The 26237-nt window shown below is 49.3% G+C and overlaps 1 protein-coding gene across 3 annotated transcripts in view; it reads right to left on the bottom strand.

Annotated features, from left to right (window-relative positions):
- Positions 1–26237, bottom strand: part of DTD1 (D-aminoacyl-tRNA deacylase 1) — a 118107-nt gene that overhangs the window by 29329 nt on the left and 62541 nt on the right. Inside the window, exon 5 of one of the 3 annotated variants that reach the window (XM_057703283.1) lies at positions 9787–10106. The exons of 1 other annotated variant lie outside the window; for it this stretch is intronic. In XM_057703283.1, the coding sequence (XP_057559266.1) occupies positions 10056–10106 (51 nt within the window). In that variant the 3' untranslated portion in view covers positions 9787–10055. Of the gene's footprint in view, positions 1–9786; positions 10107–12349; positions 12395–26237 lie in introns of those variants that run through there. One more of the 3 variants, XM_057703284.1, reaches the window with a different exon arrangement.

The raw sequence follows: 26237 nt of genomic DNA, 5'->3' as shown, positions 1-26237 counted from the left end.
TTCTCGACGGCTCGAATATGCTGTTCAGTCCCGAGAATCTCCTCACTAATGTGATTCAGTCACCCACATGGGACCCTTGAATCCAGGGCTGGCACCTGGGGTCAGCATGGCCCGCAGGGCAGGGGAGAGCAGGCAAGACCTGGGAGAAGGACGTGGAAACTGCAGGCATCACCTGGCCATCTGGTCTCCTCCTGGCAAGAAGCTGTCAGTCCCTCCCCACCGTGAGGGGGCTGTCCCAGCAGGTGACCTGACTCGCTCAAACGCTCGCAGTCCTGAGCTGGCGGCCGGGAGGGACGCCCACATTGTGCTCCTCTGGAGAATTCCAAGAGAGGCTTGGGAGTGGAGATGTGCTCTTTACACAGAGGCCAACAGAGCCCGGGTATAAACAACAAAACACTTATACAACCTCAGGAGGAACAGGAGTCTGCAAAGCACCCCCGTTACACCAGGGATTCACTGGGAGCATCCTCTTGGCCGAGCAGCATCCCACGCGGGTGCTGGGATGGAGGGAGTCGGCTGCACCTGACCCCGCTGCTCCTGTTCCTGGAAAAGGCCGCCCCTCCCCATGCCTCCAGCTGGAGCAGCTTTTCAAGCTTCTAAACCATTTCTACGATGGAAAGATTACAGTAATAAGAGTCTCTATCTAATGCTGAGTGCTGAGCACTAGGTTTTACAAATACCTCTTTTCTCTGCACCTTCACCGCTGCTCCACGGGACAGGTACTAAAAGCCCCACTCTCCAAATGGAAGAAAATGGGGCTCAGACGCTTAAGAGACTAAAGACAGGATGTGCTGGGTTGTTTCTCTGCACCAATCACTCTCCCTTTTCGTAAAACATGCTGCTTAATTATCTTCTTCCCTGTCCCTGGACAGGGACAGTCCCCAGGAGCACCTGGGGCTCCAGGCAGCAGTGGGTGCAGAGGTCCTGACGTTTATTTCACGGGGGTTTCTGGCTCAGCCTCTCACGTATGTCCCCAAGGCGACGGCAGCTCTGTGAGGGCCAGACCTTCCCTGTTCCTCACGGTGGCCCTGAGGTCAGAACAGGGCCTGACAAGGAGACACTCAGCAATGCCTGCTGGCTGAATAAACAAAGCTCATCCCAAAAACGTCCACTAGGACTTGCTCTGTGACGGGAATGTCCTGGTCTGCGCTAACACAGCAGCCACTAGACACACATGGCCACTGAGCACTTGAAATGTGGCCGGTGGTGTAAAGGAAAAAATAATTTTTTGTACTACCATCCTCATTTAATTTATTTTTTTAATTGAAGTAACACTGGTTTATAACATGTAAGTTTCACATACACAACATTATATTTCTACTTCTATACACCCTATAGCATACTCACCACCACTATGGAAAACAATAGATTCCTCAAAAAGTTCAGAACAGAACTACCATATGACCCAGCCATCCCCCTCCTGAGTATTTATCCAAAGAATACAACAAACTAACCCAAGAAGATACCTGCACCCTCCCCCGCCATGTTCACCACAGCATCATTTACAATAGCCAAGATACGGAAACAACCTAAGTGCCCATCATCAGATGGCTGGATAAGGAAGATGTGGGGGGGGGGGGTATATACATATATATACACACAATGGAATTCTACTCAGCCATAAGAAGGAAAGTGTTTTTATTTTATTTAATTTCCATGAATTTAAACTTCCATGGCCAGATGCGGCTGGTGCCTGCTCCCCTGGTCATCTGGGTCTAACCTATCCTGTTCTAACACAGTGCCCCACCTACCAGACGATGCTGCAGACCTCTGCTCCCGCATCACCCTGCACAAGCCCACTCCCGTGTGGACACCACGCTGGCACTAAACACACAGTGGGTATGAAGGTTGGCAGCTTCAAGGCGCTTAGTTAAGGAGCAAGAAGAGAAGCTAAATGAAATAAGCATGACTCATGCTTTTCGACAAAAGCTGGTAGAAAACAACATTATTCACTGAGCACTTTCTCGTCGTTGATGTGAGTCTTGAGAACAAATAGCCCTTCCCTTCCCACCCAGCCCCCACTACAAGGAAGAGACACAGAAGGTCAAAAAGAAAAGCAAAGAGTAATTCTGTCACCAAATTTACCAGTTACTAAAAATTTGAGTCAGGGTTACCCAGGTGCCAATTAAAAGCAGAAAAGATGAATCTATATCCATGTCATGTTTCCAGAAAATGTTCAAATGTACAAGCAGCATGTATCAAATCAGAAGAGTTCAAGGTATGAGGTATTTTAAAAAAGGAGGCCTGATTAATTCATTAAATCTGTTTCTTTGTCAGTATGTGAAATTAAATGTCGAGTTCCCCACTCACACCAGCCACAGCTCAAGTGCTCACCAGGCATAAGCGGCTGGCAGCTAACGTACTGGACAGCGCAGACGCAATACACTTCCAACATCACAGAAAACCCTACTGAACGGTGCAGGTCCAGATGGTTTTAAAGATTTTTTTTATGTGGACCATTGGTAAAGTCTTTATTGAATTTTTGTTACAATATTGCTTCTGTTTCATGTTTTGGTTTTTTGGCAGGAAGGCATGTGGGATCTTATCTCCCTGACCAGGGATGAAACCCACATCCCCCACATTGGAAGGCGAGGACTTAACCACTGGACCACCAGGGAAGCCTCTCGATGGTTTTTGGTTTGTTTGTTTGTTGTTTGTTTTTGGCTGTGTTGGGTCTTCTTTGCTGCATGCCTGCTTTCTTGGGCTTTCTCTAGTTGTGGTGAGCGGGGGCTACTCTTTGTTGCAGTGCGCAGGCTTCTTAGTGCGGTGGCTTCTTTTGTTGCAGAGTACCAGCTCTAGGAGTGCAGGCTTCAGTAGTTGTGGCTCACAGGCTCAGTAGTTGTGGCACACGGGCTTAGTTGCTCCATGGCACGTGGGATCTTCCTGGACCAGGGACCGAACCCATGTCCCTTGCATTGGCAGGAAGATTCTTAACCACTGTGCCACCAGGGAAGTCCCCCTAGATGGTTTTAAACAATAATAAAACTAACTAAAAGTCACCCTGGTTTTTACTGTCAACATGCACTGGCAGTTCTAAACAATGTTAGTGATGAAAGACTCCTCTCTGCCCGCCCCCCCATGCCACCGTCTAAATAAATCTCCCTGGGGATAAAGGGTCACTCATCCACAGGCAAATGAAAATCTCAGCATATCACGGCTTACATGAACACTAAAGTTGGGGGGGTTACTGTGTATTCTACCCCTTTTTCTGTCCCTAATAGAACTACTCTAAGAAAATCTACCACTGATTCTACAAAAATCTGGAGAGAAAACTGGTAAAAGAATTTATAATTACTGAACTGTATATACCCATGAAAATGGCACATAAAGTATATACAAGGGGGAGGGATGGATAACACGGAATAAACCACTTTTCTTCTATCAGATTGATCTGTTCATAGCGGAGGGAAAAGGCAACTCAGACCTCAGGGCTCTCGCTCCATGGTCGGGTCCGAGTCCCAAAGACGGGCCTAAAATAGAACCCGACTTCTTTCTTCTGGACCAGGCTGGAACGCGCGGGGCCACGGAGCACTGCTCAGCTCTCTATTACGATCCGTGCATTAAATATTTATGGGCTACAGGCCTTTTCCTAGCAGAATATTAAAAATGCACACACTGTTTCTAATTTCAAGTCCCATGATGGTCTGTAATGCTTTCAGAGGGTTCTGCATTTTTGATTTCTCAGTCAGTCCTCCCCTGCTGGCCGCTGGGGCTCCATCTCCCTCCCTAACCCCCATCAAGGGCAAGCGGGGGCCAGGACCTCCAAGCTCCCCAGCACAGGACTCTGTGGGCACTGCACAATCCAGCGCTGCTTCCCCAACAACGAAGTCTCTGCTCAGGGAATTTCTGTGAATGCATCGGAGCTAGAAGACCGAATTAGGAAATAAAATGAGAGCAGACAACAAAAACAGCATTCAGCTACCTATTCCAGTAAAGTAAATTGTGCTGGAAAAGGGTCCTTCCAGATACTCAGAGAGTGACTGTTCATGCCCCAGAGCGTATTTAAATACATCTAAAAACCGTGGTACGTTTCCCCGCCATTTCAGAAGAACACCTGGAGACACCTGCTCTCTTTCTCGGGGCCTTTGCCATGTGGCTCCTGCCCCCAGGATGGTCTTCCCATCCCAATTCACCTCATTCACGCTCCTCATTCTTTAGCTCAACTCTACTTCCTCAGGGAAGCTTTCCTGACACTCCCAGTGAGTCCAGGACCCCAGATCCCACACTTGCAAGACATCTTGTGTTTACACTTCATGGCGTTTACTGCAGTTGACAATTACGTACTTATTTGTAGGACTATTTGGAGAATGTCTCCCTCACCCGCACAAGTCTGAGCCACCAGTGAGGAGTGGCTGTGTGTCAGCTTTGTCCCAGCACCGTGCATGGGACAGCAGGTAATCAATAAATATTTGAAAGATGAACAAATCAACTACTGAATGAACAAATATCTTTTAAGAGTTAAGGAAACGCATTCTTGTCCTGAGATATAACTTCAGCTTCAAACACAGATGGCAGGTGTATGGGTTTTACTAACTCAGAGAGATAGAGAGATATTCTGTTTTGCTCTCTTTGAAACCAGCCCCTGGCATGAGACCGCTGTTTTGGGAAATGGCCCTCCGCCTAACGGTAGAAACGACTAACTGAACGACCTTAGAGGTAGGAGGAGAGGAGGTCAGGAAGCCTTGCTTAAAGATTAAGGAGGAAGAATTAGGATGAAACAGCCTTCTGCAAACAAGTTTTCTCAAATTCTAGAAAACTTTTTCATTGCTGTCTAAAAGCTGTGAACCCATCCTTCGAAACGCTTTATTGATTTACGACAAACAAAACGCGCCGCCTTTTTCTTCTCTATCTCACTGAGCCCGGCCTGGGACACCAGCCCCGGGAAGCACTTGCTTCCTTACCAGAAGAGCCTTCCGTCATAGTCCACATTCCTGATGGCTAAGCCACCTCGTCCCGTGCCCTGGCCTGGCACCCCTCGCCTCCTCCCCCAGCATCACCACGCTCACGTCCGACCTGCCCGTGCTGCACACACCTTCCTTTGGCTGTTTCTCCAACCCGCCCAGCACTGCCCTGCGCTGGGACCCACACGGGCTGTTCCCTCCACCCGGGATGCCTCTCCCCAGACCCTGCTCCTCCCTCTCTCAGGCCCTCACGCAAACAGTTCCTCAGAAACGTGCCCTTTCTCGTCTCTGTCACATCATTACCACCTGACACACCTGTCTGTGTGTGTGCTGCTTCCCAGAGCTCCACACACACCATGCATGACACACGCTCTGGGACCCCAAGTGATGGTCACTGAGGTGCCGGAGGAGGCAGCTGCCTGTCCCGGGATGGCCCCTCTGCCCCTACACTGTCACCTGTCACCCGAGGCCACAGACCGCCAGCAGGAGCCGCTCTCTCTCACACGCGCGCATCCCGCGGGCCCCCATCACCCCCAGCTTCCAGCGCCTTCACCCCAGCCCCCTTCCCCTCCTTCAGTGCTGCTGAGGTGGGGACTGGCTCCGGCTGTCAGCTGACCTCCGTCTACACTCCCTCCCTCCTTCCAGAAGCCTCTGGTCAAAACCCTCTGTGACTCTGTGGGGACCCGTTCTCAGGCCCCGTCACTTAGACAAGGATTTCAGAGACCCCGGCGTTACCTCCGACACATGCAGACCCTGGCCGGCATCACTCCCATCTGAAGAGGGAAAGCAGAAGATGCTGAAAACCAACCACTTCGGCTGAAGCAAGGTCGCAGAGTGAACCACCACCCAGGACACGAGAGACCAGCCCCTGGAGACAGGCACGGCGAGGCCGCCTGCGGCGGCAAGAGCGCAGCACCGGGGGCGCTGACGGCAACGGGCTGCTGGCGGCGAGCAAGCGTGGAGCCGTGCGCACCCCGGGGGTCCCCGTGCTTCAGGGCAACCGACCCCCAGGGGCTGCGCAGGCTCCCATGGGGAAGAAGCCGCCCCCAGCAGAGCCTCCTCCCGGGAGAGCAGGCTCTGCAGAGCCTGCCCTCAGCTCTGGAAAGGGAACTGCTCCCACCCCAGCCTCTCCAGGCTCCCCGTCTAAGTGAGACCAAAAAACAGAGCCAAAGGGGTCATGGCGTCAGGCAAACGGAGCAGGCAGGAGGCGGGGAAGGGAGCCGGGGGTGGAGGAGGAAGCGGTGCCGCAGCCCAAGAGGGTTGGGCAGCGCGAAGGGCTGGGGACAGACAGCCTCCAGGAGGAGAGCCTGGGGAAGACCAAAGTCCAGAAGGGAGACAGCAGTGAAGACACGGAGGGGCGCGGAGCCTCCGGCGCCTCCAGCTACAGCGACCATCACGCAGAGCCGACTCCCATCTCACGAACCAAATCCTCACATCAAAGGTCCTGCGACCTCCGTACCTAAGCCTTCATCAACACACCTGGCCCCCAACAAAAAATTACAAGGTGTGCAGGCCTGGGCTGCTCAAACCCTGCACACATCCGCGAAAGGCCTGTTTTCACGACCAGCCTGGGGAGGCTCCTGGGAACTGAGCCCTTAGAACCTTCTGAACGATGAGCGTTCGGCCAGCATGAGGCCCTGTGTCACTCTGACCAGACAGTTTACTGACAGCGTGATTGTAGGGAACAGCTGGAGCTTTAGGAACTGAGGTCGGCCATGCAGATACCTGTGTCCACATGACCCACCCGCAGGACAAGGCTAGGCTGCTCCGGATGGAGCGAGCTTCCCTAGTTGGTAGCACTTTGCACAGACGGTCACACATCATCGATCGCTGGGGACAACGGTGCACCTGGGACACACCTGGAGGCTTGCACCTGGTTCCTGCTTTTACTCTGTATCCTCTCACTGTTATAAACCATAACCACCAGTATAACAACTGCTGAGCCCTGGGGGTCCTTCTAGCAAATCACTGAGTCTGAGGATGGTCCTGGAGACCCCAAGACAGAAGTGAGACGTGTCAGAAGTGGGATTCCCTAGATCGACTGACTCACTGACCCTTTGATGTCTGGTGGCTAAGGAGTCATCATGGTACAGACGGCAGCTGCGCTGTGGTCACTGCTGGGGGTGAGTTACGACTGGCATTTAGAAATGAGGGGTCTAACTCCCAAGAATTGGCTCACTGGACATGTAAACAATGCAAGATGAGGAGAAACAGGCTACATGGATAATCTTTTGATTACCGTTAGCCGGGTAACTAAAATGAAAGTAACGAACAGTGCTGGGTCAGATCCCAGCCCTGCGTCAAGCCTGGATTTCGGGCAGTCTGAGCTGCAGCCACTAGCTTCATGGTCACTACCAAATGGAAAAATTGTGCTGGAATAACAGATGGCACCTCTGTGACTTGTGGTTGGTCCAGGTGGCCAGGGGTCAGGGCAAAACCAAGAAACTACTTCAACTGAAACCAAAGCGTGTACAGTGAAGGAGCTATCTCATCTTGCAGGTCAATATTGCCAGATTCCTGCAGAACTTAGCTAAAATCAGTTGTTCCCTGGTTTCAAACACCGCAGAGCAGAGGTGCACGTCTGGGTCGCTGCCGGGCCCACAGCTCACGACTGAACAGTCACTGATGATCTGTCATGATGTAAACACACAGCAGCCTGCTCCCAAGGGGACAGCCTGCCTAGAAGACTGGACTCAGGCCACTGGAAAGTTTGCTGACACAAAGAAGGAGAATCGTCCTGCCCCTCCTTTAAATGCAAAATAGAACACCCCAGATGAAATGGCTGATGTGCTGCCTGTGAAGCGGCTCTGGACCGGCTTTATGATAACTGGGATGTACACCCACATGTTTCTTTTACCGAGGCAGTGAAAACTGCTGTGATGAAGGGGCCCCTTTACACGGGCCCCATGTAACCTCACTGCTACAAAGTCAGGAACAGTCTGAAACACTGTAGCAGATTTGCTGTCTCAGCTTCCTCTTAAGGGTCTTGAAGATGCTAAAAAATATTAGAGCAATTCACAAGATAACAGGGAAAGACTAAGCGGGTGGCCAAGGGACCCTCCCCAACAGCAGGGAGTCTCTAAATGGTTATTAAGAAATGGGTGGATAAGCTGGACGTTGACGGTATCGACACAGAGGTCTCAACGTGACATTGCCGACGGCGGGTCAAGGGACGGACGCCCCCCTGGGCCTCCCACACTGATGAGACCCAAACAAAGCTGCTCGGCTTCCTACTGCCTGAAGGAATTGTAAAAGCCAGAAGGCAAAGACGGTGATGAGAAGGCTGGCCCCTGATCACTGGGGTGATATCATGGCCCATCAGTCAGGAGGAGAGTTGATGCAGGAGCCAGTCTCTGGGCCCGACCCCTGCTGAGCACCCAAGGCCACAGGCATACGGGTGAGTAAAGGGCCCGAGAGAGAAGAAGCAGCTTTTCTGAGGCTCCTTGACATGGAACCCAGTGCCCTGTGACTGCAGGACCCCCTGGTAAGGCCCTGACGGGGAGGATACGGGGATGCATTCTGGGTGAGAAGGGGAACGTCTGCACAGACTTCATGTGAACTGGCTGTATCCCCTTACCCAAATGTACTGTGGGGACAGATATTCCGTCTGAGTGGGGAACACGTTCCCTACCTCGTACCGTTCATTTGAAACAACACAGGATACCTGATGGACAAAAAGAAATCACCACCTTAATTAAAGGCATGTTAGAAGTATCAGCACGTTCTCTGTGTAACAGCCCTGTGCGGCCTGAGAAAGAGGCAGATGGCTCATGGAGACTCACAGTAGGTTATCGAGGTTTGAATCAAGTAGTAACACTCGCAGCATCAGCAGTCTGACAGGATACTGACAAAGAAAAAGTGCAAACTACAGGAGACATTCCGTCATTGATCCTGCAAACTGCATTTTTCTCAATACCTACCTCAAAAGAGTCAACTGTGGTTTGCCTTCACGTGGAAAGGATCCCAATTTACATTTACTGTGTTGCCACAGTTATTTGAATTCACCAGCTACTGCTGTAACCCGGTTAGAAAGGGTTTGTATCAAATGCAGGTCCTGAGTGTGATAAGACTTCCCATTGATGATATAATACCAGAAACTGAAGCGCGAGCTAGGTCTGAGTAAGGCAGTGGTGACACACATGACAGAGCCTGGCTGAAAAACCCAGCAAACACTCAAGGGCCTTAACTAACAGTCAAGTTCTTAAAAATAAGCTGGGCAGGAGCCGCCCATGCTATTCCTCAGGCAACTAAAGTAGACGGCCACCCTTCCAACCCTGGGAACCAAGCAGGAGGCACAGCACCTGGTCCGGTTGCTAGGGTTTGGGGGACATATACGCCACATCTGGGGACACTGCTAGCTCCTAAGCATAAAACGACCCAAAGGAGAGTCACGCTTTACAGCACATAGTGTCCAACAATGGGCAAAGACACATCACATCAATCGGACACACGTATCACACATGACGTTCAGAGGAGGAGTCGGACCAAGAATTGAAACAGGCAACTGAAACATCTGTTATTCTACATAGAAGGAGATAAATACGTTTCCATGAATGTGTGCTCCCTCTCTCAATGATCAACCACACTTCTTTTTTTTTTTTACACTTGTTTTTAAAACTTTTTGTGACTGCCCTAGAGCTTACGATATGTGTTTGTAACTAATCTAAGTGCACCTTCAAACAACACTGCGGCGTTAACCCCTGGAGTGCGGGTCCCACGTAAGGGCGTCCCACCTCCTCCCTCCCATCCCTGGTGACATGGCCTTCCGCTCACCCACCCACATGCTAGCATCACCCAGGGCATCATTACTATTACAGATTTAAACACACAGCTAAACTTCTGGACCAATTAAGAAAAAAATTGTTTAAATTAATTAATTCATTTATTTATTTTATTGGCTGTGTTGGGTCTTCATTGCTGCACACGGGCTTTCTCTAGTTGTGGTGAGTGGGGACTACTCTTCCTTGTGGTGTGCAGGCTTCTCGTTGCGGTGGCCTCTCTTGTTGTGGAGCACAGGCTCTAGGCGCGTGGGCTTCAGTAGTTGCGGCACATGGGCTCAACGTTGTGGCTCATGGGCTCTAGAGCGCAGGCTCAATAGTTGTGGCACACGGGCTTAGTTGCTCCATGGCATGCGGTATCTTCCCGGAGCAGGGATCAAACCCGTGTCCCCTGCCTTGGCAGGCGGATTCTTATCCACTGCGCCACCTAGGAAGTCCCCAAGAAAAAAAAAATTTAAACATTTGTCTCACCTAATGTATTCCTTCTCTGAGACTCTTCTTCAGGGAGAGCCAAGTTTCTGACACGTATCATTTTCCTTCTGCCCTGAAGAACTTCTTTCAACATTTCCTGCCAGACAGGTCTGCTGGCGATGAACCGTCTCACTTTTTGTTTGTCTGAGAAAGTTCTTATTTTGCCTTCACTTTTAAAGAGTAACTTCACTGAATGTAGAGTTCTAGATTGGTGGGGTTTTCTTTCACCACTTGAAATATTTTCTTCTACTCTCTTCTTGCGTGGGTGGTTTCTGACAAGAAGCCACTCTAATTCCTATCCTTATTCCTCTCTAGGTAATGATGTTTCGGTTCCATATTGAAAACCTTCCAGTGAAACACCTTCCTCCAAAAACAGAGATCCTGGAACTTCCCTGGTGGTGCAGTGGTTAAGACTCTGTGCTCCCAATGCAGGGGCCCCGGGTTCGATTCTTGGTCAGGGAACTAGATCCCACATGCATGCTGCAACTAAGAGTTCGCATGCCACAACTAAGGAGCCAGTGAACCACAGCTAAGAATCCTGCCTACTGCAACTAAGACCCGGCACAACCAAATAAATAAATATTTAAAAAAACAAAAATAAAAACAGAGACCCTTCTTGATGGAGCCTGTAAAATTCCCAGTGAGGAAAACCTGAACAATACGTGCAACCCAGGCAAATTAATGGGCTCAAGTAGGTGACGTCTGGTCATAAAAGCATCTGTGAAGAGCCTCGCCTGACTGTTGCATTGTAATGCTTAAAATAATCCCACGCCTTGCAAGTAAACCATGCTATAAATGAATCTGATTACGTGTAAGATGTCCCAAATTGACAGAAAGCTCAACATGTCCAGCTGGCATCTGACCCAGAGATAACAAACTCCCATCCCCCTCAGGAGGCTCCTGCGTGAGGGTGTTTGGCTTGGGACTCAGGACCACTTAACCACCAAGCACTCGCCAGACCAGAAAAAAAAAAAAATCACTGGGATAAAGAGTAGAGAATGCTTACTGCTTGCAGCTGGCTATCTGTCAACTTCATGGAAACAATGGTTAAAAACTATATGAGCCCAATAAATTATCGATACACATTCAAAACACAAGCCTACCCATGGTGGTTTTAGGGATAAGGAATCAACTGGGAGACTTTTACATTGTAGCAAACTGTCCTTGTGATCAAGTCACTCATTCAGGGGGCCATTTTAAGATGATGTTGCCAGGAATTCCCTGGCAGCCCAGTGGTGAGGACTCTGTGCTTTTGTGCCGTGCAGCCAAAGGGAAAAAAAAAAAAAATGTTGCTGCCAAAGTCTAACCTACCATCCACTCTGAACAGGATTCACCCTGTGCTTTGGGCTCCCACTTGCTCCAGGTCACCCTGTGAAAGGTTACTGTCTCTGCTGCAGAAAGTAGCTGCGTGGTTGCTTTGCTGTCTCCCCAAGACCCGAGGCCTTGGCCACACGGCCGGTCAGGAACCGACACCACAGGAGGGATGGCCTGTGTTCTCATCAGGACCCAGTTCCAGAGGGATCGGTGCGGGGGCTTCATCATCCACACCTTGGCAACGGGCCGTGCTCGGAGCAATGAGTGTCAGCAGTGGGCGTTCAGTACCAAATTAGTGACCTCTTAATCTGCAGTGATGGGACTAGTGTTCAGGAAATGTGGAGTGGCTATAATACTGGAGGCAAACTCCCCGACCCTGCATAGAATATAAAAATCCACCTGGTGTGTAGCCTCCGTGCCTGCGAAAGGTGCCCCAGGTTTTTTTGCCCATGAGCAGTGCTTTGTACACTGGTCCTAATGCAGATCCAGGGACCCAGTGCAGACCCTACAGGTGACAGTTTCTGCCTGTAAGTCTAGAAGATGCAGCACCTGCTTGAGCATGGGGGCTTCAGCAAGCTGACAGGACAGGGGAGAAGCTGTTTCGTGCCTGCTTGATAACACATGTCTCTCTAATCAGTCCTGTGGAGAATCTGGTCTGATGCCTGTTTCTATCTCATCTTGCAGAGAGGTTCTGCGGGGAAAAACTAACCCTCACCCGCCTCAAACATTCTGGTAGTGATTATTACCCACCAAAAAGAATCTGAGCATTGTCATGGCCAGGTTGATGTGGTCAGTTTCCAGCAGCGGTTTACCCACCTTCCCTTCTGCCCATCAGACAAGTCAGTGGCACATATAAATCACAGGGTAATTATTTAAAATCTCACCTTTAATATCTGTTTTTCAACAAAAGGACCTCAAGTTCCAGACTACCTAGAAAATTACAGACAGCAGAGGCCAATTACAATCATACCACAGCTGGGATGTGCATCACGTGGCTCCCAGAGCATCATCAGCGAGCAGAGAACAAGGCGGGGGGTGAGTCACTGTCACGTGCTGGGTAACAGGACCTCGTTCCACACCATGAACAAAGAGGCACCTGCCCAGCAGCACTCACCACAAGTATCATCGCCATAGCAACTGTTGTCAGGCCAACAGGCCTTTTCAGATGCAATCAAACAACATGTAAATCAAGAAAGCTTTCACAAGTGTGGCCTCAGAAAGACCAGGCTCCATCTTGGATTGACTTCATAAGGATGTGGCTCATTATGGGCTTAACTCTGAGAGCAAATTTGACATTTCTTTAATATTCAAAGAGTACCCATGACATAAAGCCTGGGGTCTCACCAGCTTTTCCTTCCATTCCTCATAAGCCATCCTACAGAAGGTAAAGCCAAACATGGAGGAACGCACTCCCCTAGAAAGCCAAGGGACAGGACAGCAAGAAGACCTGTGTCTGGAAAAGTTCACTGATTCTAAATGCAAAGTACACGGAAAAGAAATGAGATCAATTCTCTATGGGGACCTGGGGTGAGCAGGGGAGGGATGGGACGATGCAGGTAGGGGGATGGGAAGGTGACAAGGGGCAGCACAGAGGGAGGTTGAGACAGAAAATGAGCATGACACCAAAGAGGTACGATGTCTTCTTGGATGGTAAACGGTTCATCTCTACGTCAAGCATTTAGATAATATTCATTTTAAATCTTCAAAGTCTATTTCTCACATACTTCTCAGATCTCTTCTTTCGGAACAGATCACAGGTACAATATGGCCTCCCCCGTAATCAAGTTTCAAAATATAAATTCCTTGAAGTGTATTATAATGAGTGTGCAGAAAATGGCAGATACCAGAACTCAAGAGATGCCACGTCTCCAGTGAGAGGTGGTGATAGGTAGGCAGTGGGTTAACCTAGGAAGACTCAATTCCAAAGAAAGAACAGTTTCCGGGCAGTAACGCTGAATTACCAGTGGGGGTGTTCACAGCCCACCCCACACCTGGAAACCTCTTACAGTCAGCTCTATTTCCTCCCATCAGGTGACTGGGCTTGGTACGCCTGTGGATGCCAGCCAAGACCCTCCCAAGACCCCTCGACCCGAGGCTGCCAGCACCCTAGTCCTCCCACACACAAGCAGTCTCTCTCCACTGCCTTCTTTGCTATCCATTCTTGGCCCCACTGACATTTGGGTTTTGAGTACCTCTTGGTCTCAAATTATTTCCTATGCCTTTCTTTTATATTTCCACTCATGAGGCTCTCATACCATCTCAAAAATCTCCGGGAAACCCAAGAGACCAGAGCATCAAGGATGCAGTGTCGCAGAATCAAGCCCCTCTCTTCCCTCTCACCACCCATATCTTAGGAAGATCACACTCGTGTGTCTAGTCTGCTCTCCTCTAGAGAGCAGAGGTTTAACTTTTTAAAATAAGCAACTCTATTTCTTAAATCACTATTTAAGACATTGGTAGAGCAGAGGCTCCTGAACTGTGCCTCTGTTTGTGGATGTATTTGAATAACAGTTTACCAAAGTCAAGGAAAGAGAGGAAAATAAGAGGGCATTTCCGGTCAAGTTCTCACCAGACTCAGTCCCCCAGTTCTCAGCCCTCCCTGCAGTAAAGCTGAAGCAGGTCTCCTTTGAGATGTGGGGATGTGTGTCTGCAGAAGGTTCTGACACTTGGGGAAGTAAGATGTCTTCATGACACGGCACCGCTGAACACCTGGAGCACGGGGCACTGCGCTCAACAGCATCCCCTGGGGCGGGTGTCCTCCAAGGCGACACCGGAGCACCAGGCAGACACTGAAGGCCCCTCAGCCAGGCTCAGCCGCCCGCCCCCAACCTCCTGTGTCCAGTATCCTGGATGACAGAAAACAGCTCCACAGAGAAAACCAAAACAGAACAGTAAAACAAACCAGGAACAAGTCTTCACTTAAATGTTCCCTGAGTCATCAGCGCTGCAGAGACGGCACGGGTTCTTCAGCATCAGGTTAAAAAGTCAGGGCTCTGGACCAAAAAAAAGTCAGGGCTCCGGGTCACCAAAAATGCAGCCCCTTATCACCTCCTCAGTGGAAAGAGCTGTGTGTGTTTTTCTTACAACACACTGAAGCTGCAAACATTTAAATGTACATGGGCTGTTAATAGTTGTACAGTTCTTGAATCCAGGCAGAGAAAACAAACACCCCAAATGAGAAAATATTTACTTGCCCATAAAGTTCACACGTAAGAGAAATTTTTAAGTTGTACATTATTTATGACTGGGATTAACTACTTGGTCACCTGCATAAAAGAATGTATATGAAACGCTGGTTTCCGCTGCTCTTCTAAAGAGGGGAGGGGCAGTTATTAGGAATTAGAACAAGAGAAATGCCAGGAAACAGGAGCAGAATTGAGTAAATGGTGGATTCCCACGCCTTCCCAGTCCTGCCCTTTCGGTGCCAGAATTCTTCAACTGGCCATCAGGTCTCTGTCAAGGACACATGAGCATTGGACACCAGGCTGGGGTCCAAGGGCCTGTCCATCCAGGTGCCCTAAATCATGCAGCACAGAAGCTGACAGCAGGTGTGACCAAAATGCCCACCTAGGAGCCAGCAAAGGGGTACAGGACCTCGCTGGCCCCCACACTCTGGGGATGGGCACCGCCGTGCCATCCTCTCTGCCCTTGTCTTGCTCTTCAGCTCGGCAGAACCACAGGTTGTGGAGAGAGAGACATGAGCAAGGAAACATAACAGATAATTTTCCAATTTCTTGGCTCCAGCATGGGTGGAGGAGTAGGTTTCTCACCCGGGAGGCCCCGTGGGTTTCTGCTTGAACTTGGTGGCCGTTCCTTCCACACGGCCAGTCTCCTCTCCCCACCCTGCTGCCTCCACACAATTTCTTGGGGCAATTAGGAATTAACTGACTTTTTTTTTAAGTGAGGCATACTCCAGATAAACAAAAATTCTGTCTTTTTCCATTTTTAAATCTATCGAATTGGCAAAAATTCACACTCATGTGCAGAGCCCAATGCTTGGGAAGGGGCACCTGCTAAAGATATGATAGAGGAGCCTGCTGATAAAAGCATCACACCCTGAGCGTGTGTCCAGCGGCTGCAGGTCTGGGAACTTATGCCAAGAATCAACCCAGGGTGCAGGCCAAGACATCGGACACGATGCACCTCACCGCAGAGCCAGCCCTAAGGGGAGAGGTTAGGACAAAATTTAAACGTCCAACAAGAGTGAGTTAGCTAAACAGACTCATGGCAAGACAGTAGGTGCCCATTAAAACTGAGGTTGAGGGGCTTCCTAGGGGGCGCAGTGGTTGACAAGCCACCTGCCAATTCAGGGGACATGGGTTCGATCCCTGCTCCAGGAAGATCCCACATGCTGCGGAGCTACTAAGCCCATGTGCTGCAACTACTGAAGCCCACGTGCCTAGAGCCCGTGCTCCGCAACAAGAGAAGCCACGGCAACGAGGAACCCGCACACCACAACGAAGAGTAGCCCCCACTCACCACAACTAAAGAAAGCCCACGCACAGCAAAAGAGACCCAACAAAGCCAATAAAATAAAAATAATAAATAAATAAATAAATAAATAAATAAATTTTAAAAAAAAACAAAAAACTGAGGTTGAAAAGACTATTTGAAGATATGCAAAAATGTCCACTATATCATCGGTGGAAAAAAATTAAATTATAAAACAGTACGGAGTGATCTCATTTTGCAAATTTATATGTAGGTACAGAAGGGTGCATGTGCCACACGGAGGTGTGTGGGGAAAGCACTACACAGAAAACAGGCTAAAGTATAATTCAGTGCAATGGAGGGTATGATTAAAAGATGATTTTAGTTTCTTCTTAAGTATTAAGAAGATTAAGTATCATCACTGATTTTAAAAGAACAGTGTTTGAATAAAATGCTTCTACCATGCACTCGGCAAGGATGAAGCTTTCCTCTATTATGTCTGGGCAGCCACCCTGCAAGCTCCCAGGACAGGTTTCATTCTGTGGTACCCACACACAGTAAGCGTTCTGTTCATCTTTAAGTTCATTATAGGGAGACAGGATGGATCTTACCGACTGGAAGGTATGTCTGGGATGGTGTGGCGGCCAGTCTTCAAGATTCTCCAGGACCTTGTGACCCTGTGTAGCCACGTGGCACAGGGCTGGCCAGTATACCCACAGGAGACTGCACGGATGACAGCATGTGGTTTCAGAGGCGAGGGCTCTGGGGAAAACCAGCTGTCATATTGGGAGGACACCAGAGCAGCCCTGTGGCAAAGTCCACGTGGCAAGAAACTGAGGCCTCCTGCCAACAGCCAGCACCAGCTTGCCAGCCTGCCAGCCCCGAGGGCCACACAGGACACAGGCCCTGCTGCCCCCCCTGCCAACATGCTGACCGTAGCCTAACAGGAGAGCCCCTGGCAGAAGCACCCAGCTACATGGTCCAAGTCCCTGACCCAAAGAAACGGTGTGGAAAACGTTTACTGTTGTGCTGAGCCACTCAGTTTGGGGTAGTTGGCGCCGCACACAGATGGTCTGACTTAAAGCACGACCCGCGTGAGCCAGGCAGGCTTCACTTTGCAGGCGCTGGGGGCCCTCACCTATGTGGCTGCAGGGAGGTCTCTGCACAGGCGGCAGCTCTGAGGGGAGCTCCCCAGGGAACGGGGTGGGGACGCGTTCCTGTCACCGCAGTCCAGGGCTCCTCCAGTGACACCTGGGGGGTCCGCTAGCTTCCAACAGGCTTGGTGAACACTCTAAATGGGGCAGTGGAGGAGCGGTACCGACCCCCCCCCCGAGGAGACAGCTCCTGAGCTGGTCAGCAGAGAGCGCTCTGAATCAACCTGGGGTCACACGGTCACACACGTGGCCCCAAACTGCAGGCCAGCCCACAGCACGGACGGCCTTCCCCAAAGGAACACTCCAAACTGTGCCTGCTGCCCAGCGACGCCTCTGATGAACTTTTAACTCATCTGGACTTTTTGATTTCTGCTCCTAGCTCTTCTACAAGCAAAATTATTTTTAACTCTCAATATTTTAAGTGACCTGGGTTAACTGCCCTCCCAATATAACAGCTACAAGCAGTTTGTAATTTAAACAGCATTTTTTCCATGCCCTGCCCTGCCTCTTCCTTTTTTTTCTTTTCTTTTTTTGTCACAAACTTTTGGTAAGGATCTCAAGGTTGTCAGTTACTTTAAACACTGCAATGCAAACAACCACTGGAAATCAAGACAACTCAGGCTTCCAAGTCAATAAAATTATTAATGCTCAGAATAAATAGTTCAACTGTAACAGTTTCCGTGTATATTTATGTCATCCAATCAGTAAACTGGAAAAAAAAAAAAGAAAGAAAAAGAAATCACCAAAGTAGGAGAGAAGTACCTCTGATATAAATCTACGTGGAAAAACAGAAAACAAGCAATGCAAATACAAGGGAAAATGTAAACCTGAGAAATTTAATTTGGTAACTTAAGAAGAGAAACTAGGAATCCTCTTCCCTTTATTACCAACATTTTTGAAAAAGTGATTAGGAAATGGTATCAGAATAGAATATAACAAAATGTTTTAACTGTGAATTCTAAACATAAAAATATCTCAGTGTAGGGTTTTATTTCATTTTGGATACTTTTTTTTTTTTGGAAAAAAGTGATAAGATAAACGTTGCCAGAGCACGTTAGCAGGACACCTGGCTGAAAAATACTCAAGTCCACTCAGCCGTCAAAGACTCCTGTTTTTGCTTCCCCAGGCATAAGCTAGAAATACCACTTCTACCTGGTAAAAGTGAGGCTTTTAGTGTTGATTAGACTTGACCCAGGTGTTAAAGAGATAGAGTTCTTTGGAAGCCAATGAGTGACAATATTTCACTCCCACCTTCCTCACCAACTGGGATGTAAAGTTATTCTGTAAAGGGCAAGAATCATAAACTTGACAAGAACAATTTTCATCACTCTAGACCTTTCCCTTTTTATTACATAAGAGTAGGAACTGCAAAGAATTAAGTTCCTCCCATTCCCTTCACCAATAACATGTAAAGATGAATAACAACCACAAAATAAAATATGACTCATAGGCATGTTCTACCGCGTGCTTTGATTTGTAGCATTTTTCACACCAGGAAAGGTTTGACGTTTTATTAACCATAAGGTCTTTAGGTGAGTACAAAGTGAAAAAAAAAGTAGATCAACAGACCTCAAATGGTTTAAGACATCACATACAAACAAAAACCAAACTAACATCCAAGAAAACCTCAGAATTTCAATTTAGGACTTGAAATATACTGGGCAGACTAATCAGCCTGGCTATCAATTAACACTCACAGGTAATGACAACAAGGTGGAGACCAGGTGGCCCTCCACCAGTAAGCTGCTCCCTATGGACAAATGACATCTGGTCACTTGTACACTCTCTGGCTACTCATTCATCAGACAAGCAGTTACTGAGCGCTGGCTCCGCACCGAATGAGCACCACGCTTAGCGCTGACAATGGCGAGAAGAGTAAGACAGGACCCAGTTGGACGACAGCAGATGCGCGGAAGCAGGAGACGTATGTCTACACTGAGGAAGCCTGATGATGGCTGAGCAGCACCTGCCTGTCCTCCCATAACAGACGTTTTCTATACAATCGTAACGACACAGCCCCCAGTCAGCCGGCGTATCGAATGAGTTCCCCTATCTATCCAAAACATTTTAAAGGCAGGGAGGATGAATCAAATATAAAGAATAAAGAATATTTAAAAGAATTCTTTTATCCTTAGAGGCTTTTTCTGAATCTAAAATTCTCTAAAATACAGTTACAATATTATTTTACAAACACTGCTATGAAATACCAATTTAGGAAGTATATTTTGGCACAAACATGGAAGCAAATCTTTTTTTTTTTTTTTTTTGAAAGTTAGTATTGATAAGCTTTTCTATGAATGCCCAAATTCAAAGAACCAAAAATAACATGAATTTGGTTCACATGCCACTGGATTATTTAGCTGTGGCTTGTGAACCAAATTGATGTCCAAGTCTGAAGTCAGCTCAGTACTTCACAACGGTATCAAAGTTGCAAAAGCCTTAACTGGCTCATAAGGTCTCTCTAAACAGGATGACGATTTTCTTTTGAATTTTGCTGATGTTAAAACAGTGGTAACTTGGCTTCTGCATCCTTTTATATATATATATAATTTTATTTTTTATATAAATTTATTTATTTATTTAATTTATTTATTGGCTGTGTTGGGTCTTCGTTGCTGCACACGGGCTTTCTCTAGTTGCGGCGAGCGGGGACTACTCTTCACTGTGGTGCATGGGCTCCTCATTGTAGTGGCTCCTCTTGTTACAGAGCACGGGCTCCAGGCACATGGGCTTCAATAGTTGCGGCACCTGGGCTCAACAGTTGTGGCTCACGGGCTCCAGAGCACAGGCTCAACAGTTGTGGCACACGGGCTTAGTTGCTCCGTGGCATGTGGAATCTTCTGAGAACAGGGCTCAAACCCATGTTCCCTAGCATTGGCAGGCAGATTCTTAACCACTGCACCACCTAGGAAGTCCAGCTTTTGCATTCTTAAAAGCCATTCATCCTGCAAGGTGGCTTGGCATTGGGATAGCTCTGGAATGTCCTGCTGACTGTAAATGGAGAGATTTCTGCCTGCTGGCCAAGCTCTTCGAGTTCACTCCCCGCAAACCTCCTCCCCAGCAGCCTCATTACTCTCCCAGGACCAGGCCTGGAAAGGGCCAATGGGTTGCTCTGCTCCCATGGCCCGCAGCTCTCTCTCTTTTTTTTTAATGTAGAAATAAATGTCCTGCAAGTCATCAGAAATTAAATAAGCAAATACAGTCATGCCAAAATCTTCCTTGTAAAACATCTGTTCTAACGACAACCAATTAAAGTGATGACAGAGCCTATAAAAAAATAGAACAGATGACCACGCTGATGCTGTTTTTAATGCCTCGTGCAACGAAGAGCACAGGAGTGAGGGGTCCAGCTTACTCTGGTGCAGCCTCTCTTATGAAATCAAGGCTTTGAAAGCAGCATAACCCAGAGTGCAATTGGCCAAAGACACAACACTGCTCCGCGCTGATGGAGACGGGATGAAGGCCTTGAGAAATCACAGAAGGGAGGCCATTTACAGGATACTCTTATTTATCACAAGGATCAATTAAAACCTCTGTGGGACCCCAGATCCTTTACAACTGCTATGTTTTAAACGTCTTCTCATCAAATGTTCTCAATTAAATAAGCCGTGAAAGTAAGAGAACAAAATTTAAACTGTACTGAGACCAAGATCTCAGAATGAAATAAATACTGGAAAAGGAGGAGCCCCACCCTCCGAACCCATCCCACCCTCAGCCTGAGACAGTGTGCAGGGTGGTCCCTCCCTCCCGCCAATGACAGAGGCGCCCACGCTCCATGGGTTCGAGCACATCTACGCCGCAGAGGCGTTTCGCTGAAGGCTGACCAAGGAGGGACAAAGCAACTCTAGTGTCCATTTCCATGAGGCTGCCACCGCTTCTAGCTGAGACTCCACGGAGCCAGACTGCGTCCAACGTATCAGGAGCGTGTGGATGCCCCCAAGGCGCCAGACCCACAGAGGCCTGCGAACCGACAATGCTGAGACGAGCTCCCGACGCACAGAACCCTGAGCAAGCTTCACCCCCCGGCTTCTTCGCTCTCCTGCTCAGCGTGAAGCTCCCATGGATGGATGGAGAACGAGGCGGGGGCCCAGGAACCCCGCATCCTCACACAGGGACACAGAGCAGTGAGCATCTTCAGATCTAATGGACAGTGAGCGCTTGTCGACTGCCGGCTCTGTGATCGGTGATGGGTGCTCTGGTTCTCTCGTGAAAAAGAGTTTGTAATTTAACAGCAGAACAGGGCATGAGCTCTTGAGCAGCCAAATGGAAATAACTTACATCTCGGGGCAACGAGAGCGGACACACGCCGTGCGGGGGGAACAGGCTCAAGCCCCGTCCTGGGGGTGAGAAAACGAGTGAGCCTCCACTGATGCCGTCGGTCCCACAGGGACGCCGTGGGAAGCGGGACCGGAGACACAGGGACACGGGCGGGGGTGGCCGAGGTCCCATCTTCCCTGAGGGCAGGGGAGCCTCCTGTGTGGGGGGACAGCTGTAATCAAAGATTTGAAGAAGATCAAGCAAGCCCTGGATGCGAGGTGCGGCACAGAAACCCTCATGCAGGCCTGCGGGGGCAGTTACAACCACCCCAGCCTAGGGTGAGCAGGCCCCGTGATCCGCAAGGACAAGGGAAGGACGGCTCACCCAGGTGAGGGTGAGGGTGAGATCACAGCGAGGGCCCCGGCACCACCGGCCACGAGTGCTGTTTTATGACCGAGATGCTGCTGAACAGGCCCTGGTGTCCCACGAGAAGCAAGAGGCCAAGAAGACGGGCCGGTCCCAAGGGCCCGGCCAACGCCAGATGCTGAACGTGACCTGGAAAAGGATCGCGGCCAAGGAAACACGGGGGCTGACGTGCTTCCGAGCAGGACCGTCCAGCCCAAAGGTCAGAAGGAGCCACTGGCCCGCGGGAGGCAGCAGCGCCAAGGACAGACCCCGGGGAGCGCAGTGACCCTGCCCACAGACGCCCGAGTCCACAGCCCAGAGCCATGGCTTCCACGCTGCGTGACCACAGGCTCCCCAGAGGCGGCCTGGAGGCAGCCCTCCCCACCGCCTCCTGCAGACGCAGCGCTAAGCCCCTGCGCGCTCTTTCTCACCCAGTCCCCACGCCACATGGCAGCCCATTTGGGTGTCAGACAGTTTTGGGGATGCAATCATATGTGTACAAAGGGGTCCCTACTAAGGCAGTCTGCAAACAAGCCGTCCATGGTGTCCCTTCCCTAACCACAAAAGCAGCTGGAGCCCAGACACTGCGAGCTGTGCCCCGCAGAGACCCCTCTTCTAGGGAGAGTCTCCCCACCTCCAAGATGCTTGTTAGCCAGAACCAAGGGAAACAACTATCTGAAAACAAGGAGTCACAGCTGCAAAAATGTCCAATTCAGTAACATTAAAGCCAAAAAGAAAACCTTCTGGTGACCTCATATTCAGCTATAAAAAGGAGAGGCAAAAAAAATCTGGAAACAGGCAAGTAAAGCTATTTAAGTTTCCTCATAAAAGAAGAGACTGTGGTCTGTGTAAAGATGAGAACTGCGTTGCTCACTTCACTCAGCGATTCCTCTGTGGCTCCAGACCCAGAAGGGCACCACCCCAGAGAGGCACACCTCATGACAATCGTCGGAGGGCTCGTCTCTGTGACACGGACCACGTTCACACCACGAGCTCCCTTCCAGGCCACACTCAGCATGGGGCCCTGAGACAGGTGTGCATCACGCTGACTTGAACCAACAACGAGGCCACTGGCCCAGGGCCCTACTCCCAGCGTCCTCACCTCTGAACAAGGCAGAATGTGTCCATCGCGCTTGGGGACTTACACTTTCACTCCAAAGTCCTTGCCAAAAACATAAGCGCCTGCTCTTTTTTAGAGTTGCTAGGAACTGACCTCACTGTTTACAATTTGGGTATTTATCCCACTGGCATCCCATAAACAGAAATCCAAGGAAATTCAGAACTTAAAACAGCTTGCCAAAACATATTGTACAGTCAGGTAGCAAGGAATACTCCTTACTACAGCAATATCCCAAAATGTGTTTTTAAGTTTCAAAACATAATTCAAAAATAGATAATAAAAACTTGTACTAGACATCTGGTATCTGAAAAAAAAAAACCTAAACACATGGACAAACATATGTTGTTCTATTCAACAGGATTACGAGAGCCAAACACAGACACGTGTAGCACCTTCAGGAAGCAATATGAAAAGCGATGCTCCTTGTTTCCTTATGAAAAAAGAACTGGGGACCTCAGACTAAATTTATTACCTGTACGCATGTGCAGGTATTTTAGTAAGTTGCCCTGGGCATCTTTGTACCTGTAAGCATTTCTCATTCGGGACACGCAAACAACCCCAGCCTGGCGAGGGCAGGTCGAGGGCTGTGCTGGCCCCAGAGGCAGGCAGCAAAGGGACCCTTCCAGAAGCAGCGGTGCAGGCAGCTCCATCCTCACTGGGAAAAGGAGAGGGCGCTCGGATGAAAGGGCGCCAGAGCCCCGGGAATGCTGGAGGCTTTCCATGGAGACCTGGCAGAAGTCAGCCCCCAGAATTCAAGAAAACTGAAGTAAAGCAAAGACAAGTGACCGGCCTCATCAACACAGAAGACGGAGTCGGTTTAGGTAGGGCAGGTGGGTCCTTGTCACAACTACTGAGGACGACCCGAACACGTGGCTGGGCAAAGAACGATGCCCTCGCTGCACGGACAACATTTACTAAAGTTCCTACTATGTGCCAGGCAGGATCTCACCTCCAAGGGACACACACCCAGCCCTGTGCCTCCTTTCCATGAACTAGGAAGGCAACAGCAGGGAGAAGCCACGTCCCATCCACTGAGCCCCAAACCTCCCTTCCACCTGCCCCTCAGCAATCTCGCTCTGGAGAGGCCCCCCAGGACCCTGGGACCGCAGCAGCCTCCTGTCCACAGGGGGCTGGGCCGCCTCTGAACACACAGTCCCCGCCGCATCCTGGAACACCTGCTGCTGACGAGAAGCCAGCCCTGATCTGATGGGTACCAGCTGCGGAGAACAAAATGCCAAGGCTACGGCACTGCAGAACTGCGGCTTTAGTGCAACGCAACACCAGCTGAGGGGCGAGGCAATTTCCAGGAAACAGCAGGTCCCCACCACCCCAGCCCTCTACACTTTCAAGTCCTCTCAGCGAGTGCTCTCCCACACCTGCTCCAGGTCCAGGAGCTGAGGCAACCACACCTGCCGCGCACGGTGAAGTCCAGCAGAATCCACGTGCTCGCTGCTGCGTAAGGAGCATGGGAGCCCGGCTCCCCTGCCTCGCCCTCGATCCACACTTGCAAGTTCAGCACAAATCTCGTTTCCTTCCACTCTGGGTTTCATTTATAGGGGCTGGAAACTAATGTGCTTTTTGGCCCATGTAATGAGAAAAAAAATCCTTTGATGAAACACACACACACTAATTCATCTTCTGAAACAAACAAAACTATTTTCCATGTTGTTTTAAAAGAAAATTAAGTAGACAAAGTGTAATCACTAAAATACATCAACCTCTGCTAAAGGATGACAGAAAGTGGGAAGGAAACTATAATAGGAAGATGGTGGAATCAAACTAAAAATCAAACGTAGGGACAAAGAGACCAATTTTTCTTACAGAAGAATTCCAAATAATTAGGGTTGCCAGATTTAACCACATACAGGACACCCAGTTAAATGTGAAGTTCAGATATCGCAAGAGATATACTAACACCAAAAAATTACTCATTGTTTATCTAAAAATCAAAGTCATCTGGGTGTCCTGCAATCCTACAAGTAATGCACACAGATATTTCTGCCCCCAGGAGGTGGAACTCTCTCTTGCCAGAACCCCTTCAAGGTGGGCTGTGCTTAGGGATTCACTTCTAAGAACAGAGTAAGGAAAGGAAAAAACAGTAGCCCTGCAGCGGAAAGACCAGCCAGGACAACATCAGCCAGGTGACTGGGCACGTGTCATGTGGACGTCACACGCTCCCGATACGATGAGATAGGAAGGGCTCTTCCCGTCGGTGGTGCTCCTTCTAAAAGCCTACAACCCTGGTCTAATTACAAGACACGTGGGACAAACCCAGACTTGGGGACATTCAGCAGAGTACCTGGCTGGAACCCCTCAAGACTTCAGGGTCATGAAAAGTGCTGCTTTTTCCCTCTGTTAACTGAGAGAGACCGAGAAACCACCCCAGACAAGAAAAGGCAATATGGTGCCCTGGACTGGGTCCTGGAACGGAGAGAGGGCGTGATGGAAGACGGGTGAGATCCACACAAAGTCTGGAGTTTGGGCAGCAGTCGTGCACTAATGTCAGTTTCTAGTTTTGACAGATGTGCTGTGGAAATGTAAGAGAGTGACAATGACATACGTGGCTGGGAGGTATCTGGGAACCCTCTGTGCTCCTGGCAACATTTCTGTAAAGCTAAAATTACTCCAAAATAAAATTTTACTTTAAAAAAATCAGATGTAACAGAATGAAGGGGTATCAGGGAACTGCTTCAAAATTCTCCAGCAAAACATAGGGAAGAAACTGAAAAAACAAGATTAATGAGGTGCTGATAATCTTAACTTTAAAAAAAAAAAAAAAATCTTTACCTTTTTTAAGTAAGAATTTCTTTGAAAAGGGACATGAGCCAATGGCAGAAGATGATGACTAGAAACTTCACACGGGGGATCTCAGGTCTCACCAACCCCATCGCTTTCTGCCAAGTAGCTTCTTCACACTTTGCTGGGACCGTCCCAGGGTCAACACGGCAGGTCCCACATCCCAGAGACGCCCTCGCTGCTGGGCAAAGCTGGGCCTCTCCAGCTCTGACTCCCTGCATGTGTGTGGCTATACGTCTGTCTCGTAAGCACACGCGCGTGCACACACTGGGATTCTTGATCTGAATACACAAAAAGCTGGGCACACCTCCAGAGTCCAGGTAACTCACTTTTACAGAAAACTCTGGAATAAAACAGCCCTCCCTCCTCTTTGCCACCACCTACCACTGCTACAGATCTGTGCCCAACATCACACCCGGTGTGTAAACACAGGGCCACTCTCGTACACATCCTTCCACAGCCTCAGGGAGGTTTCTAGAGCACCCCAAAGCCCTGGGAAAGTCCACCCTATAAGCAGTCCACTTACAGAGGACATGTGGTTTACTGAGCACAAACCTGAACAGTGAGATCTGGGTGTGTTTGGGCTTGGCCTGCCTCGGCCTGAGCACGG

This window comes from Hippopotamus amphibius, chromosome 12 (assembly GCF_030028045.1).
Source record: "Hippopotamus amphibius kiboko isolate mHipAmp2 chromosome 12, mHipAmp2.hap2, whole genome shotgun sequence".
NCBI lineage: Eukaryota > Metazoa > Chordata > Mammalia > Artiodactyla > Hippopotamidae > Hippopotamus > Hippopotamus amphibius.
This window is presented reverse-complemented; position numbering and strand designations above follow the sequence as displayed.